The 13,640-nt window shown below is 48.8% G+C and overlaps 1 protein-coding gene across 3 annotated transcripts in view; it reads right to left on the bottom strand.

Moving 5' to 3' along the window:
- fibcd1 (fibrinogen C domain containing 1) overlaps window positions 1-6,206 on the bottom strand; it is a 53,445-nt gene extending 47,239 nt beyond the window's left edge. For all 3 annotated transcript variants that reach the window (XM_038782542.1, XM_038782544.1, XM_038782545.1), the window contains exon 1: window positions 5,441-6,206. In XM_038782542.1, coding sequence (XP_038638470.1) covers window positions 5,441-5,506 — 66 coding nt within the window. In that variant the 5' untranslated portion in view covers window positions 5,507-6,206. The remainder of the gene's footprint in view (window positions 1-5,440) is intronic.
- Between the last annotated feature and the right edge of the window lie 7,434 nt (window positions 6,207-13,640).

The following is a 13,640-nucleotide window of genomic DNA, read 5'->3' as shown; positions in this document are numbered from 1 at the left end:
GTTTAGCCCACTGTGCTAAACCATCCCCTATTTGGATGAGATTAAGAGAAGCTCTTTTCCCCCCCCTCTTGCGGATGTGTTCAGGAACATCTTCACGCAAAGGCAGTGGGAATCTGGAACTTTCTTCCCACAACAGGCTGTCAAGGTTGGAGATACATCGATAATTTCGAAACTGGCGTTGGTAGATTTTGGTTAGAAACGGACATCAAAAGGTTACAGATGGAGTTAAAATCCAGATCATGCATGACCTAAATCATTGGTGGAACACGTTCGAGGGACTGAATGGCCTCGTTCTGCCCCTCCGAATGGTGTGGGATAATATGGAAGTGAGTGAAATGGTGGGGTATAGTGTGGATTCATACGGTTAAGGAAAGAGCAAAAAACTGAAATTGCACGCAAGTTTTGGAATAGCTTGGAATTGTGCAAAGTAGCATGAAATACAGAATATCAGAGTTGAATAGTTTAGGCCTATACCCTCTGGAGTTTAGAAGAATGAGGGGAGATCTAATTGAGGTATACAAGATGCTGAAAGGTCTGGATGAAGTAGACGTGGAGCGGATGCTTCCTCTTGTGGAGCATTCTAAACCGAGAGGTCATAACCCTAGAACGAGAGGTCGTAACCTTAGAACGAGAGGTCATAACCTTAGAATAAGAGGTGGCAAATTTAAAACATATTTGAGGAAAAACTACTTCTCCCAAAGGGTTATGAATCTGTGGAATTCGCTACCCCGGAGTGCAGAGGATGCTGGGCCAGTGAGTACATTTAAGGAAGAGTTGGACAGATTTCTAATTGGTAATGGGTTGAAGGGTTATGGAGAACGGGCAGGACGGTGGAGTTGAGGCCATGATGGGATCGGCCATGATCACATTGAGGGTGTTAGGCTCAGGAGGCTAACTTGCCGACTCCCACTCCTAGGTCATGTGTTCTAGGGAGGAGAGGCTCTGGCTGATTTCACAATCCAGCTCTTGGTCTGTAACATTGTAGGTAGCAGATGAGGAACATATCATCCCTGATAGAATGGCGGAGCAGACTCGATGGGCCGAATAGCCTAATTCTGCTCCTATATCTTATGAACTTATAATAGTGTGAAACAGGAAGTACCTCCTGGGCAACAGGGGTGTGCAGGAAGTGTGAGGTCCTGGAGCAGCTCGGGCTCCGGGTTTTGGAACTGACTCCGCTGCATCCGGGAGACTGAAAGTTTTGGGGACAGCACATTTCTGGATGTGCTCACTCCGCAGTTAAAGGTGTGCAAGCAGCTAAGGAACGGGTGACTGCCAGACACTCAAGGTGTTGCTGATGTTCCTTGCGAGCGTCTGACTGTCCAACCAGGGAAGACAGATGAAAGTGACGGGACTGGAACTTCCATTGGCGCTGGGGGCAGGAGAAAATTTGAAGATGATACAAATCTTGGAAGTATTGTGAGCTGTGAGGAGGTTAGGGACAAACATCAAGAGGACAACATAGAGAGATTGGGAGAATGGGTGGACACGTGGCAGACGGGATTTTCAGAATGTGAAGTGATACATTTTGGTAGGAAAAACGAGGAATAACATTAAACAGTCAGGAATACAATTGCAGGGCAGCACGGTGACGCAGTGGTTAAGCACGGCAGTCTCACGGCGCCGAGGTCCCAGGTTCGATCCCGGCTCTCGATCACTGTCCGTGCGCACATTCTCCCCGTGTCTGCGTGGGTTTCACCCCCACAACACAAAGATGTGCAGGCTAGGTGGATTGGCCACGCTAAATTGACCCTTAATTGGAAAAAATGAATTGCGTACTCTAAATTTATTTTAAAAAGGACTAAAATTCCAAAGTGGGTCCAGGACCGAGGGGTTTGTGCGCACAGATCAGTGAATTTGGCTGGGAAAGTTAAGGAAGCCGTTAATCAGACAGATGGGATTCTGGACTATATAAATGGAAGCACTGAGTACAAGAGGAAGTTACGGTAAACCTTTATCAACACTGGTTCAGCCTCAGCTGGAGTCACGTGTCCAATTGGCGCACCGCTTTGGAAAAGATGTGAAGGGATTGGAGAGAGTGCGGCGAATGGTTCCGGGATTTCAATCGTGAGGATAGAACGGAGAAGCTGGGGCTGTGCTCGGAGCAGAGAGGTTAGAGAGGAGATTTGATAGAGACACTCAAAATCACACAGGTCTAGACAGAGAGAAACTGTTCCCATTGGTGGAAGGATTGAGTACAAGAGCCCCCTGATTGAAGGTGATTGGCGGAAGAACCAGAGGTGACTTGAAGAAAAACGTTGTTACCCAACGACTGATTAGGACCTGGAATAAACTGTCTGAGAGTGGCATGGGTACTGATTCAATTGTGACTTTCAAAAGGGGATTGGATTGTTACCTGGCAAGGGGACAAATTGCAGGGCTATGGGGAGTGGGGAGTCGGGGGCTGGGGGGGGGGGGGGGGGGAGAAGAGTTTGACTGGCTAAATTGTTCTTGTAGAGAACTGGCACAGACATGACGGCCAAATGGTCACCTTGTGTGTTGTAATCACTCTGTGATTCGATGATTAGTGTTTTATAATGTGAAATGGGGAGTAGTAGAGTATAATAGATCATAGATCATAGAATTTACAGTGCAGAAGGAGGCCATTCGGCCCATCGCGTCTGCACCGGCTCTTGGAAAGCACCCTACCCAAGTTCAACACCTCCACCCTATCCCAATAACCCAGGAACCCCACCCAACACTAAGGGCAATTTTGGACACTAAGGGCAATTGATCATGGCCAATCCATCTAACCTGCACATCTTTGGACTGTGGGAGGAAACCGGAGCACCCGGAGGAAACCCAAGCACACACGGGGAGGACGTGCAGACTCCGCACAGACGGTGACCCAAGCCGGAATCGAACCTGGGACCCTGGAGCTGTGAAGCCATTGTGCTATCCACAATGCTACCGTGCTGCCTAATAGTGTGGATTAGTGAATATTAAACACCTTCGCTGTCTCCGACGTATCCTTGATATCGTTTGGCAAGACAAAGTCACAAACGCAGAGGTCCAGGAGCCCACTGGCTCCATCAGCAAAACGATTGTTACTCAGCCAATGATGTCTGCATTTGCTCCGCCATATTCATCAGATGGATGATGGCTGTGTAGTCAAAGAGCTTTTGTGCAGTGAACTGCCCCCTGGGTCACGGCCTAGCATACCTCCGCGACGGGGAGACCTGGCAAGCGAAATATGGAGACGGAAAACATCGACACTGAAAATGAAGAGACTGTTGCTAAAGGCCGTGACCTCTGGAGGCGGACTGTTTGGGATGGGCACCGGAAGAGGCACAGAAACAAAATGGTCAACTGGTCAGGAAGAAGGTTCAGAGGCAACAGAGGCCAGTGGATTGTGCTCCTTCCCACTCCACTACCTTCCTCTGTAGCAAATGGGGCAGGGACTGCCATGCTAGAGTGCCGCTTCCGAGACACACCAAGTGAAGCTTAACACAGAGTTGACCACCACAGTGCAATCCATCAACATCACCATTCAGTGAATATTGATGTTGAATAGTGTGACTTGTTTTTTAAAGACATTGTACATGCAGGTAAAAATAAACAAGGTGAACGTTAGTGACACCTCAATAAAGTCAGGGAATATATGCTTGAATATATATGAAATAATATATTTTCTTATAAATTTAGAGTACCCAATTAATTTTTTCCAATTAAGGGGCAATTTAGCGTGGCCAATCCACCTACCCTGCACATCTCTGGGTTGTGGGGGCGAAACCCACGCAGACACAGGGAGAATGTGCAAACTCCGCACGGACAGTGACCCAGAGCCGGGGTGGAACCTGGGACCTCGGCACCATGAGGCAGCAGTGCCAACCACTGTGCCACCGTGCCGCCCTGAAATGAAATAATATAATGTTATGTTAAAAGGAAACATTTGCAGGGCAATGGGAGAGGAGAAGAGGTAGCTCGACTAATCAACCAGCTCTCTCAAAGAGCTAGCACAGACACAATGAGCTGAATGGCCTGCTTTGTGCAGTGTTATTGTCTAATAAACCGGATGTTGGTGCATCCCGAAGCAGCAGTTAAACTCTTCCTTAGCTGCTCTACAGCCCTGAGGCTAACTTCCTTTTTCTTCCTCGAAATGCTTCCAGCGTTTTCCAAATTATGTTTCTGATCTTTACAGTTTTTTTTTTATATCACCCCTCTGCTTCTGGTGTAATGAACACCTTCAGTCACCTGTGAGTTTTGTCAGGTCTTTTAAAAACAAAAAGTCTTGCAGAAGCTGCCAAAGAACATTGCCCAGTCAGCCCACTCGCCACCCCAGGCTGCTGTGCCAGCTGTGACTCTGTGGGCAGCACTCTCGCCTCTGAGTCAGAACATTACGTTCAAGCCCCACTTCAGGCACTTGGAACACACAATCAAAGCTGACACTTCCAGTGCAGCGTTAAGGAAGTGCTGCACCGTTCGACACGCCGTCTTTCAGATTAAACTTCAAACAGAGACCCTGTCTGATCCAACAGGTGGACATTAAAAATCCCACGGGGCTATTTTGAAGAAGGGCAGGGACTTTGCCCAGTGGCCAATATTTGCCCCGCAATTAACATCAGAGATGATCTGATTAACATCACTTTGCTGTTCGTGGGATCTTGCTGTGTGCAAATTGCCCGATGCATTTCCTGCATTCAGCAGTGACTACAATTCAAAAAAATACGTCATTGGCGGCAAAGCGCTTTGGCACGTCCTCAGCTGCTGAGAACACTCAGATCACATAGTTTATTTTATTTTTTATTTTTCCAGTTAAGGAGCAATTTAGCCGATCCACCTAGCCTGCACATCTTCGGGTTGTGGGGGGGGGGGGGGGGCGAGACCCACACAGACACGGGGAGAATGTGCAAACTCCACACGGACAGTGACCCGGAGCCGGGATTGAACCTGGGTCCTCAGCGCCGTGAGGCAGCAGTGCTAACCCACTGCGCCACCGTGCTGCCCCACTTACACATTTCAAACCCTGTTTTCTAATATCTGAATAGTAACAGCCTTGTGCAAGTGGAGAAAATTCAGCACCCTCTTCCCCCCCTTCACACCTCCCTGTCCTGTACATCAAGAGTCCAACATTATCCATTCACTCTAACGCCATGTACGAAATAGCTGAGAAAGCACCAGCAAAGGGCAATTTCTCACAACAAACTGGCCACCATCTCACAGTTCCATTCTCCCGTGCAAGCTAATTTTGTCGCCTTTTAATAAACACCAGAAGATTGACTCTGGTGTTAGAGACACTTCAACATCTCCACTGCTGAGAATTTATTGCCACACTCCCCCCCCCCCCCCCCCCACAGGTTTAAAATAAGCAATAACAAATTTGAAAACCCAACAAATAGGTTTGAATCGTTATTTTAATCTTTGCCACAGGAGCCAGAATCGAGACTTGCACTTTATTACTTTCTTATGACTTGTAAAAGAAAGGAGAGGCTGTGGTTACCTGGACCGTTTCCTTTGGGCTACCCGGCTGATCTCCATCCATACTCTTCCACCTGTCATTCACCATATTCAGAATCAACAGGGATTAATCCTTCACCAGCCTCCCATCCGTCCTCAATGCAGCTTTACTGCTGGGAAGGGAGGGAGGGAGGCAGAGAGAGAAGGAGAGAGAGAGAGAGAGAGAGAATGAGAGAGGAATAGGGAAAGAGATTAGGACAGAGAGAGACAGATAGAGCAAAAGATAGAGAGAGAGTTAGAGATGAGATAGTCGAGAGATAGAGGGAGGGACAGACACAGATAGACAGATCGAGTTTTAAAACATCGAGAGTGAGCAGCTGACTTGTACTCTGCCTTCTTGTTCAGAGTAAATGCCTCGTTGAAGAGGTTTCCTTTCCTGTGAGGGCATTTTCTCGATGTCAGGAAGCAATTTAAAATTCCCACTTTACTGCCTTTCAAAGCAGTTTGAGCTGTTGGAAGATTTCGGAGTCCTGTTCTTAATCTCACAGCGTTCTGCACAAGACACAACCCTCGTCCGCCCCTCAGCAGCTCAGCAGGTAGTAAACCAGGCTGAGGGGGGGGGGGGGTGAAGCTGAGAGCCAGTATGATCAGCACAGACTCCAAAGCATCAATCGTTTCAGCTCCTGTCACACGCCCCTTTCTGCTTAATGTCTGCAGGCATCAAACTGCTAGTTCTCGGCCATTCCCATCACTAAACGGTCCAGTTCGAAACAGGTCATTATGGCATAATGCAGGAGCAGGGAGAAGCTGATGGAGTACCAGGCAGGCAAGCTCTCTATTGTGTCTAATGGAAGCAGACAGTGAGATCTCTTGGTGCAGTAGGGGCTGTGCAGGAGAGCAAAGCTTTATTTCCTAGTTACCATGCTGCTAGTTGGGAATATTTAACCAGGGTAAATTCCTTCAAATCCTGCCTTGACAGAATGTGGCACTGTGACAGAGACGGGACACAATGCATCGTGTTCACACACACACCACTCAGCAAAGATACATGTTGTGTACAGATCTGAGTAATGGTGATGCTGGGATAAGAGACGAATCGAGTTGTTCGATCGCTCCGAGACTAAAATCATTAATCAATCTTGGGATCATAGAATCCCTACAGTGCAGAAGGAGGCCATTCGGCCCATCGAGTCCGCCCCGGCCCTCTGAAAGAGCACCCCCACACTATCCCCATAACCTCACCAAGGGCCAATTTAGCACGGCCAATCCCACCCAGCCTGCACCTCTTTGGACTGTGGGAGGAAACCGGAGCACCCGGAGGAAACCCACGCACACACGGGGAGAAAGTGCAGACTCCGCACAGACAGTCACCCCAGAACAGAATCGAACCGATGTCCCTGGTGCTGTGAGGCCACAGTGCTAACCATTGTGCCAGGGCAGTGAACGCCTTTGGCAAGGCCCAGCATTTGTTGCTGACCCAGCGATGCCCAGAGACGAGGCTGTTTCTGTAACAGGTTTGATACCGCAGAATGGCTTGTTAAGAGGAGCAGTTAAGACCAGTCACGTTGCTGTGGATCTGATATCACGGGTAAGCCAAACCGACTAGGAACTGCCGATTTCCTTCCCTAAAGGACATTAGTGAACTTGTTGGGTTTCAGTTAGTTTCATGGTCATTTTTACTGCTCCCCTTTTTATTTATTTCCAGTCTGATTTGGTGTGTTTTAGAAATTTTGATGGAAATGTCCCCCATCTCAAATTTGCATTTATACAGGACCTTTGGATTTATACAGGACCTTTGGATTTATACAGGACCTTTGGATGTATACAGGACCTTTGGATGTATACAGGACCTTTGGATGTATACAGGACCTTTGACGTAGCATGCTTGGCCAGAATCTTTTTTTTTTTTAATTTAGATTACCCAATTATTTTTTCCAATTAAGGGGCAATTTAGCGTGGCCAATCCACCTACTCTGCACATTTTTGGGTTGTGGGGGGCGAAACCCACGCAGACACGGGGAGAATGTGCAAACTCCTCACGGACAGTGACCCAGAGCCGGGATCGAACCTGGGACCTCAGCGCCGTGAGGCAGCTGTGCTAACCCACTGCGCCATCGTGCTGCCCTTGGCCAGAATCTTAACCGGAATGGGCGCATCAATACTGTGGCTACAAGAATAGAGGCTGGAAACTCACCTCTCGACTCCCCAAAGCCTATCCACCATCCCCAAAGCAAACATTAGGAGTGTGATGGAATATTCTGCACTTTTCTGGATGAGCGCAGCTCCAGCAACATTGAAAAGGTTCGACAACATCCAGGACAAAAGAGCCCACTTGACCGGCACCCCGTCTGCCACCTTAAACATTCACTCACACCACCGCAAACCCACGGTGGTAGTCGGGTGTACCATCTAAAACAAGATGCACTGTAGCAAGTTGATGTACCATAAATTGGACTCGAGACACGATGAAGATCCAAACTGTGGCTTTAATCAGCTAGTTGTTAGCTCGGTGGTCGACTACAGAGAAAGGCCAACCGCCGGGAAACCTGGGTACTTATACCCCGCCTCGGAGGCGGTGTCTACTTGCCTCTCGACCAATTGGTGAGCAGTCACATGACTAGCCCCAGCCAATCGGGCGAGAGGCACATGACCAGCCAGAGCCAATGGGGAACCAATGCTCTGCACCAATGGCAGTGCTCACATTCATACCACCACACAAGTCACCAAGGCTCCTTCAACAGCACCGTTCAAACCCACAAGCTTTGCCATGTAGAAGGGCAAGGGCAGCAGACCCATGGGAACATCACCAACTGCACGAACCCTCCAAGCCACACGCCATCCTGACGTGGAAATAGATCACTGTTCCTTCACTGTTGCTGGGTCAAAATCCCAGAACACCCTCCCTAACAGCACTGGGGGTGTATCTACACCACATGGACTACGGCGGTTCAAGAAGGTGGCTAACCATCATCTTCCCAAAGGCATTTAGGGATGGGCAATAAATACCAGCCTTACCAGCAACGCCCACTTTCCATGAATAAATAATAAAAAAAGAACATCCCAAGGCACTTCATATGAGAGTTATCAAGTCGAATTTAACACTGAGGCACAAAAGGAGAGGTTCGGACAGGCGGGCAAAAGCTTGCTCAGAGATGTAGCTTAAGTAAAGAGTAGCTTAAAAGAGGAGAGAGCAGGGCAGCACGGTGGCACAGTGGTTAGCACTGCGGCCTCACGGCGCCGAGGTCCCAGGTTCGATCCCGGCTCTGGGTCACTGTCCGTGTGGAGTTTGCACATTCTCCCCGTGTCTGCGTGGGTTTCACCCCCCACAACCCAAAGATGTGCAGGTCAGGTGCATTGGCTACTCTAAAATTGGGTACTCTAAAATTTAAAAAGATGAGAGGGAGAGACAGGGAGGTTTGTGGAGGGAATTCCCTCTGGGCCCCAGGCAGCAGAAGACAAGGTTATCAATGCTGGAGCAATAGAAATCAGGCATGTGCTAGAGGCCAGAATCAGAGATCTCAGAGAACCAGCTTAGGGGCCAGTTTAGCACACTGGGCTAAATCGCTGGCTTTTAAGGCAGGCCAGCAGCACAGTTCAATTCCCGTACCAGCCTCCCCAAACAGGCGCCGGAATGTGGCGACTAGGGGCTTTCCACAGTAACTTCATTGAAGCCTACTCGTGACAATAAGCGATTTTCATTTCATTTTTTTTTCAGGGGGTTATTGGGCAGGAGGATGTTGTGGGAAAAGGGTGGGGAGAGAGTGCGGAGGGAATCGGAAGCAAGGATGAGAATTTTAAAATCAAAGTGCCGCCAGTTCCGGCCCCTGTTGGGAGGACAAGACAAGGTGGGGTGAGGGATGTTCCCCCCCCCCCCACCCCAGGCTCAGACACAAATAAATATAATTGGGCAGCGATCCATCCCCAGGAAATCTTCCCAACTGCTGGCCTCGAACCAGCCCCTGGGTCACGTCTGCCAGAACCGTACATCCAAAGGGCTCGAGAGTGAAGGTGGATTTTGGGACAAGCCTACAGGATGAACCAAGTTAACTTTGAAAGAAACGATCCACTGACAGAATTATAGACCAGAAAGAAACGGGCCATTCGGCCGATTGGTCCAGCCAGGTATTATTGCCTGAAAATGAGCCTTTTCCTCACCCTCTTCATCTCTAGTTATCCATATATCTTCCTTTCTCTTTCTCCCTTGAGTGCTGATCTAGCCTCCTTTCAAATGCATCTGGACTATTATGTTATTTATGTGCAAGGACTGTGAGTTGAGTATTCAGAGGGTTCAGTGTAGCATACGTTCTTTGAAAATATTCCGACTGCTTTCAGGACTCTGGCTGCATCCTCCCGGGATATATTTACAGATTTAATTCTGAGGATAGGAAAGTATTGACTAATGTCAAAATTATACGCATAAATATAGAGATGAAAGTCAAATGTTCAGTTTGCTGTCTGATTTATTATACCTGGAGGGCTTGTGGTGTGTGGAGCGTTGGAATCTGTCTAAAATATGAAAATGGAAAGGCAGCAATTCTTCTCACTGGAGAAAGAATCAGTAAATATGTTTTCAGGCGCGATGTCTCAGCTGTTGCTTTATTAGTCATTCTGCTCCAGTATGTACAATGGTAGAATATATTTAAATATATCCTGCTGCCTTCTGTCTCTGCACTGCCTCCGTCTCCCCCTTGTTTAAAACTTACCTTAACCAGCCTTTTGTTCATCCATCCTAAAATCTCGTATTTTGGCCCTGATTTATGTTTCTCTGAAGTGCCTTTGGGTGCTTTCTATGCTGAAGCCACTAGACGGATGCACCCCTGAGGGAAAGGGGAACCGAGAAATACAGGAGAATTGAGAGAAGTGGTAATTAGATTAGAATGAGGCACAAGTGGACTATAAGCACTAGTATTAGCTGGTTGGGTTGAATGGCCTATTTCTACAATATTGTTTTTATCTAATTGTCTAAGACGTGAGCACGCATGGGGTGGCACGGTGTCGCAGTGGTTAGCATTGCTTCCTCACGGTGCCGAGGGCCCGGCTTTGATCCCGGCCCTGGGTCACTGTCCGTGTGGAGTTTGCACGTTGTCCCCGTGTCTGCGTGGATCTCGCCCCCCCAACTCAAAGATGTGCAGGATAGGTGGATTGACCACGCTAAATTGCCATTTAATTGGATAAAATTATTGGGTGCTCTGAATTTATAAAAAATGAAAAATAAATAAAAGAATTTGTTACCTCCATCGTCAAGGCAAATGGAGTTTTGATGTCACCTTACGGAGCAGCACTCCCTGAGCACTGCACTGGGAGTCTCAGTGTGGATTACGGCCTTAAATCAACAAGGTGGCGATTGAAGCGACAACTTTCTGCCTTAGAGGTGGGAGTCACATCAGACCCATTGTATACAGCACTGGATCGTCAGACTGGGGCAATGCCACAAAATTATTCAATAATAATGATGCGACCTGTTGTTAATAACCTTCATTTCTGTGATTGCCTTTTTGATCAATTAACCCTATCAATTGAGTATATTACATTAACGTGCAGTTCCGAATGTGGGTCAAGTTGTATCCATTTGAGGCTGAATACAATTTAAATCAATGAATTTTGTTATAAATCTTGACCCCGGCCAATTTAAACGTTACTCGAAACAAGAACGATGTTAAATACAATCGGCACATAAAATATTTACTGAACATCTGCCACCACTCAACATTGTACCTGGCTCCTAATTAGCTGTGTCCTTGGGTTGTGTTAGTGCCTGGGAAAGATGAACGTGTTGGATCACACTGTTCAGTGAAAGGATCACACCCGTTCTCACGCTGCGTTAAGGGCCAGGAGCTGTTGGTGTGAGGCTCTGTTGTATGGAGATATTTCACCTCTCTCTGTGGGAGAAAATCATTCAAGCTGCTTGAATGTTTCATTTCTGAGAGAGGAAGAACTTGTTCAGAGCACAGGGTCAACTGTTCATTAGGCACCTACCTCCCCAGAATTCTTGTCACACCCAAAACACCCTGAACATCACAACCTCAACACGTCACCTGGAAGCTCACCCTCCTTTGTGACCCTGTCCGATATCCATTGCTCAGCCAACATCATGAACAAATGCAGAAGGTGGGATCGTCCGTTAGCCGACGCCGAAATCGGGGCATGCTATCGGGCTGAGAATTGCTCCCGACACCGAAATCGCAGCAGGCACCGCGGTGATTTACGCTGAAACGCGATACCCCGCCTCCTCAAAAACGTCGTCAGTGCACCGCATGCAGCGCGCAGTTTAAACACAGTTTGCATATCATTAGTGGGCACCACTCGCGATTCTCTGCCTCCGATGGGCCGAATTCCCGACGGCGCGGCCCACATGTGTTCTCACAAATCGTGAACCTGGCGTTGTGGTTGCTGAGAGAGAGAGAGAGAGACAGAGAGAGAGAGAGAGAGAGAGACAGAGAGAGAGAGAGAGACAGACAGAGAGACAGAGAGAAGAGAGAGAGAGAGAGACAGAGAGAGAGAGAGAGAGAGACAGAGACAGAGAGACAGAGAGAAAGAGAGAGAGACAGAGACAGAGAGAGAGAGAGAGAGAGAGAGACAGAGAGAGAGAGAGAGAGAGACAGAGAGAGACAGAGACAGAGAGACAGAGAGAAAGAGAGAGAGAGAGAGACAGAGAGAGAGAGAGAGACAGAGAGAGAGACAGAGTGAGAGAGAGAGAGACAGAGACAGAGACAGAGAGAGACAGAGACAGAGAGAGAGAGACAGAGACAGAGAGAGAGAGAGAGAGAGAGAGAGACAGAGAGAGAGAGAGACAGAGAGAGAGACAGAGAGTGAGAGAGAGAGAGACAGAGACAGAGAGAGAGAGAGACAGAGACAGAGAGAGAGAGACAGAGAGAGAGAGAGAGAGAGAGACAGAGAGAGACAGAGAGAGAGACAGAGAGAGAGAGAGAGAGAGACAGAGAGACAGAGAGACAGAGACACAGAGGGAGAGAGAGAGAGACAGAGAGAGAGAGAGAGAGAGAGAGACAGAGAGACACAGAGAGAGAGACAGAGAGAGAGAGAGAGAGAGAGACACAGAGGGAGAGAGAGAGAGAGACAGAGACAGAGAGAGAGACAGAGAGAGAGAGAGAGAAAGAGAGACAGAGACAGAGAGACAGAGAGAGAGACGGAGAGAGAGAGAGACAGAGACAGAGACAGAGAGAGAGACAGAGAGAGAGAGAGAGAGAGAGAGAGACAGAGACAGAGAGAGAGAGAGAGAGACAGAGAGAGAGAGAGAGCGAGAGAGAGGGCGTAGGGACCGTGTCCAGCACCACCATACTTCACCGACAGCCGTGCCGTTGGCTGGGGTGGCGCTTCTGCCAGGGCCGGTGGGGGGGTGGGGGGTGATGGCCAGGAGGTGGGCTGTGGGGTTGAGGTGGACAAATCTGCAGCACCATTACCGCAGCCGGCAAGGCAGCTATACAGCTGCACACGCCGCTGACTTACCCGCTTTAAACCTGGTGCCCTGGGTCATATAGGTGACCCCCCCCCCCCTCCCCCCTCCTCCCGGGCACCTCCATGCGCACCCTCTGGCCCCAGCCGACCCATCAGCTGTATGGACTCTCCAGCACAACCTGTCCCTTCTATTCGGCGCGGTCGGTGTGTGTGTGTGGGGGGGGGGGGGGGGGGGTATAGTGTGAGCGCGGCTGCAGCTTGCCAGCCGTGTGAGTGTCCATTACGGACCCGGCGAGTCCTGCACACGTTTTCCATGGGATTCGATGGTGTTCCACCTGGCACTGGTGCTAGACCCTCACCGGTGGCGGAATCGGAGCTGGTGCGGCGCCGACGTTCCTGCCGTGGAAGTTTACGGATCCCCCGTTGGCGTCGACACTTGGTCGCAGAAATGGAGAATCGCGCCCAGGTTACCTGTTCACTATTTCATTACTGTTTGTGGAATCTTGCTGTGCACAAATTGGCTGCCACGGTCCTTACATCACCACAGTGACTACACTTCAAAAAGAACATCATTTTCCGTATCCGTCTTTGAGGTTGGGGAAGGTGCTGTGGCCTGAGATTGACAACATAGTGCTTTAGAAATGACCGACGTTCCCATTCTGCAGCATCTCTGTCCGACAGCAATCTTCAAAGAAAGACCCACCAGTAAATTAATCAGATTATTTGACACATTCCAAAGGCAACAGCTTCTCTGCAAAGTACAAACCGCTGAGGAATTTTGTACGGAGCAGACAACTGCTTCAGGGATATTTTTTGGAGATTAATCGGGA

The sequence above is a fragment of the Scyliorhinus canicula genome, chromosome 21 (assembly GCF_902713615.1).
Source record: "Scyliorhinus canicula chromosome 21, sScyCan1.1, whole genome shotgun sequence".
NCBI classification, from domain to species: domain Eukaryota; kingdom Metazoa; phylum Chordata; class Chondrichthyes; order Carcharhiniformes; family Scyliorhinidae; genus Scyliorhinus; species Scyliorhinus canicula.
This window is presented reverse-complemented; position numbering and strand designations above follow the sequence as displayed.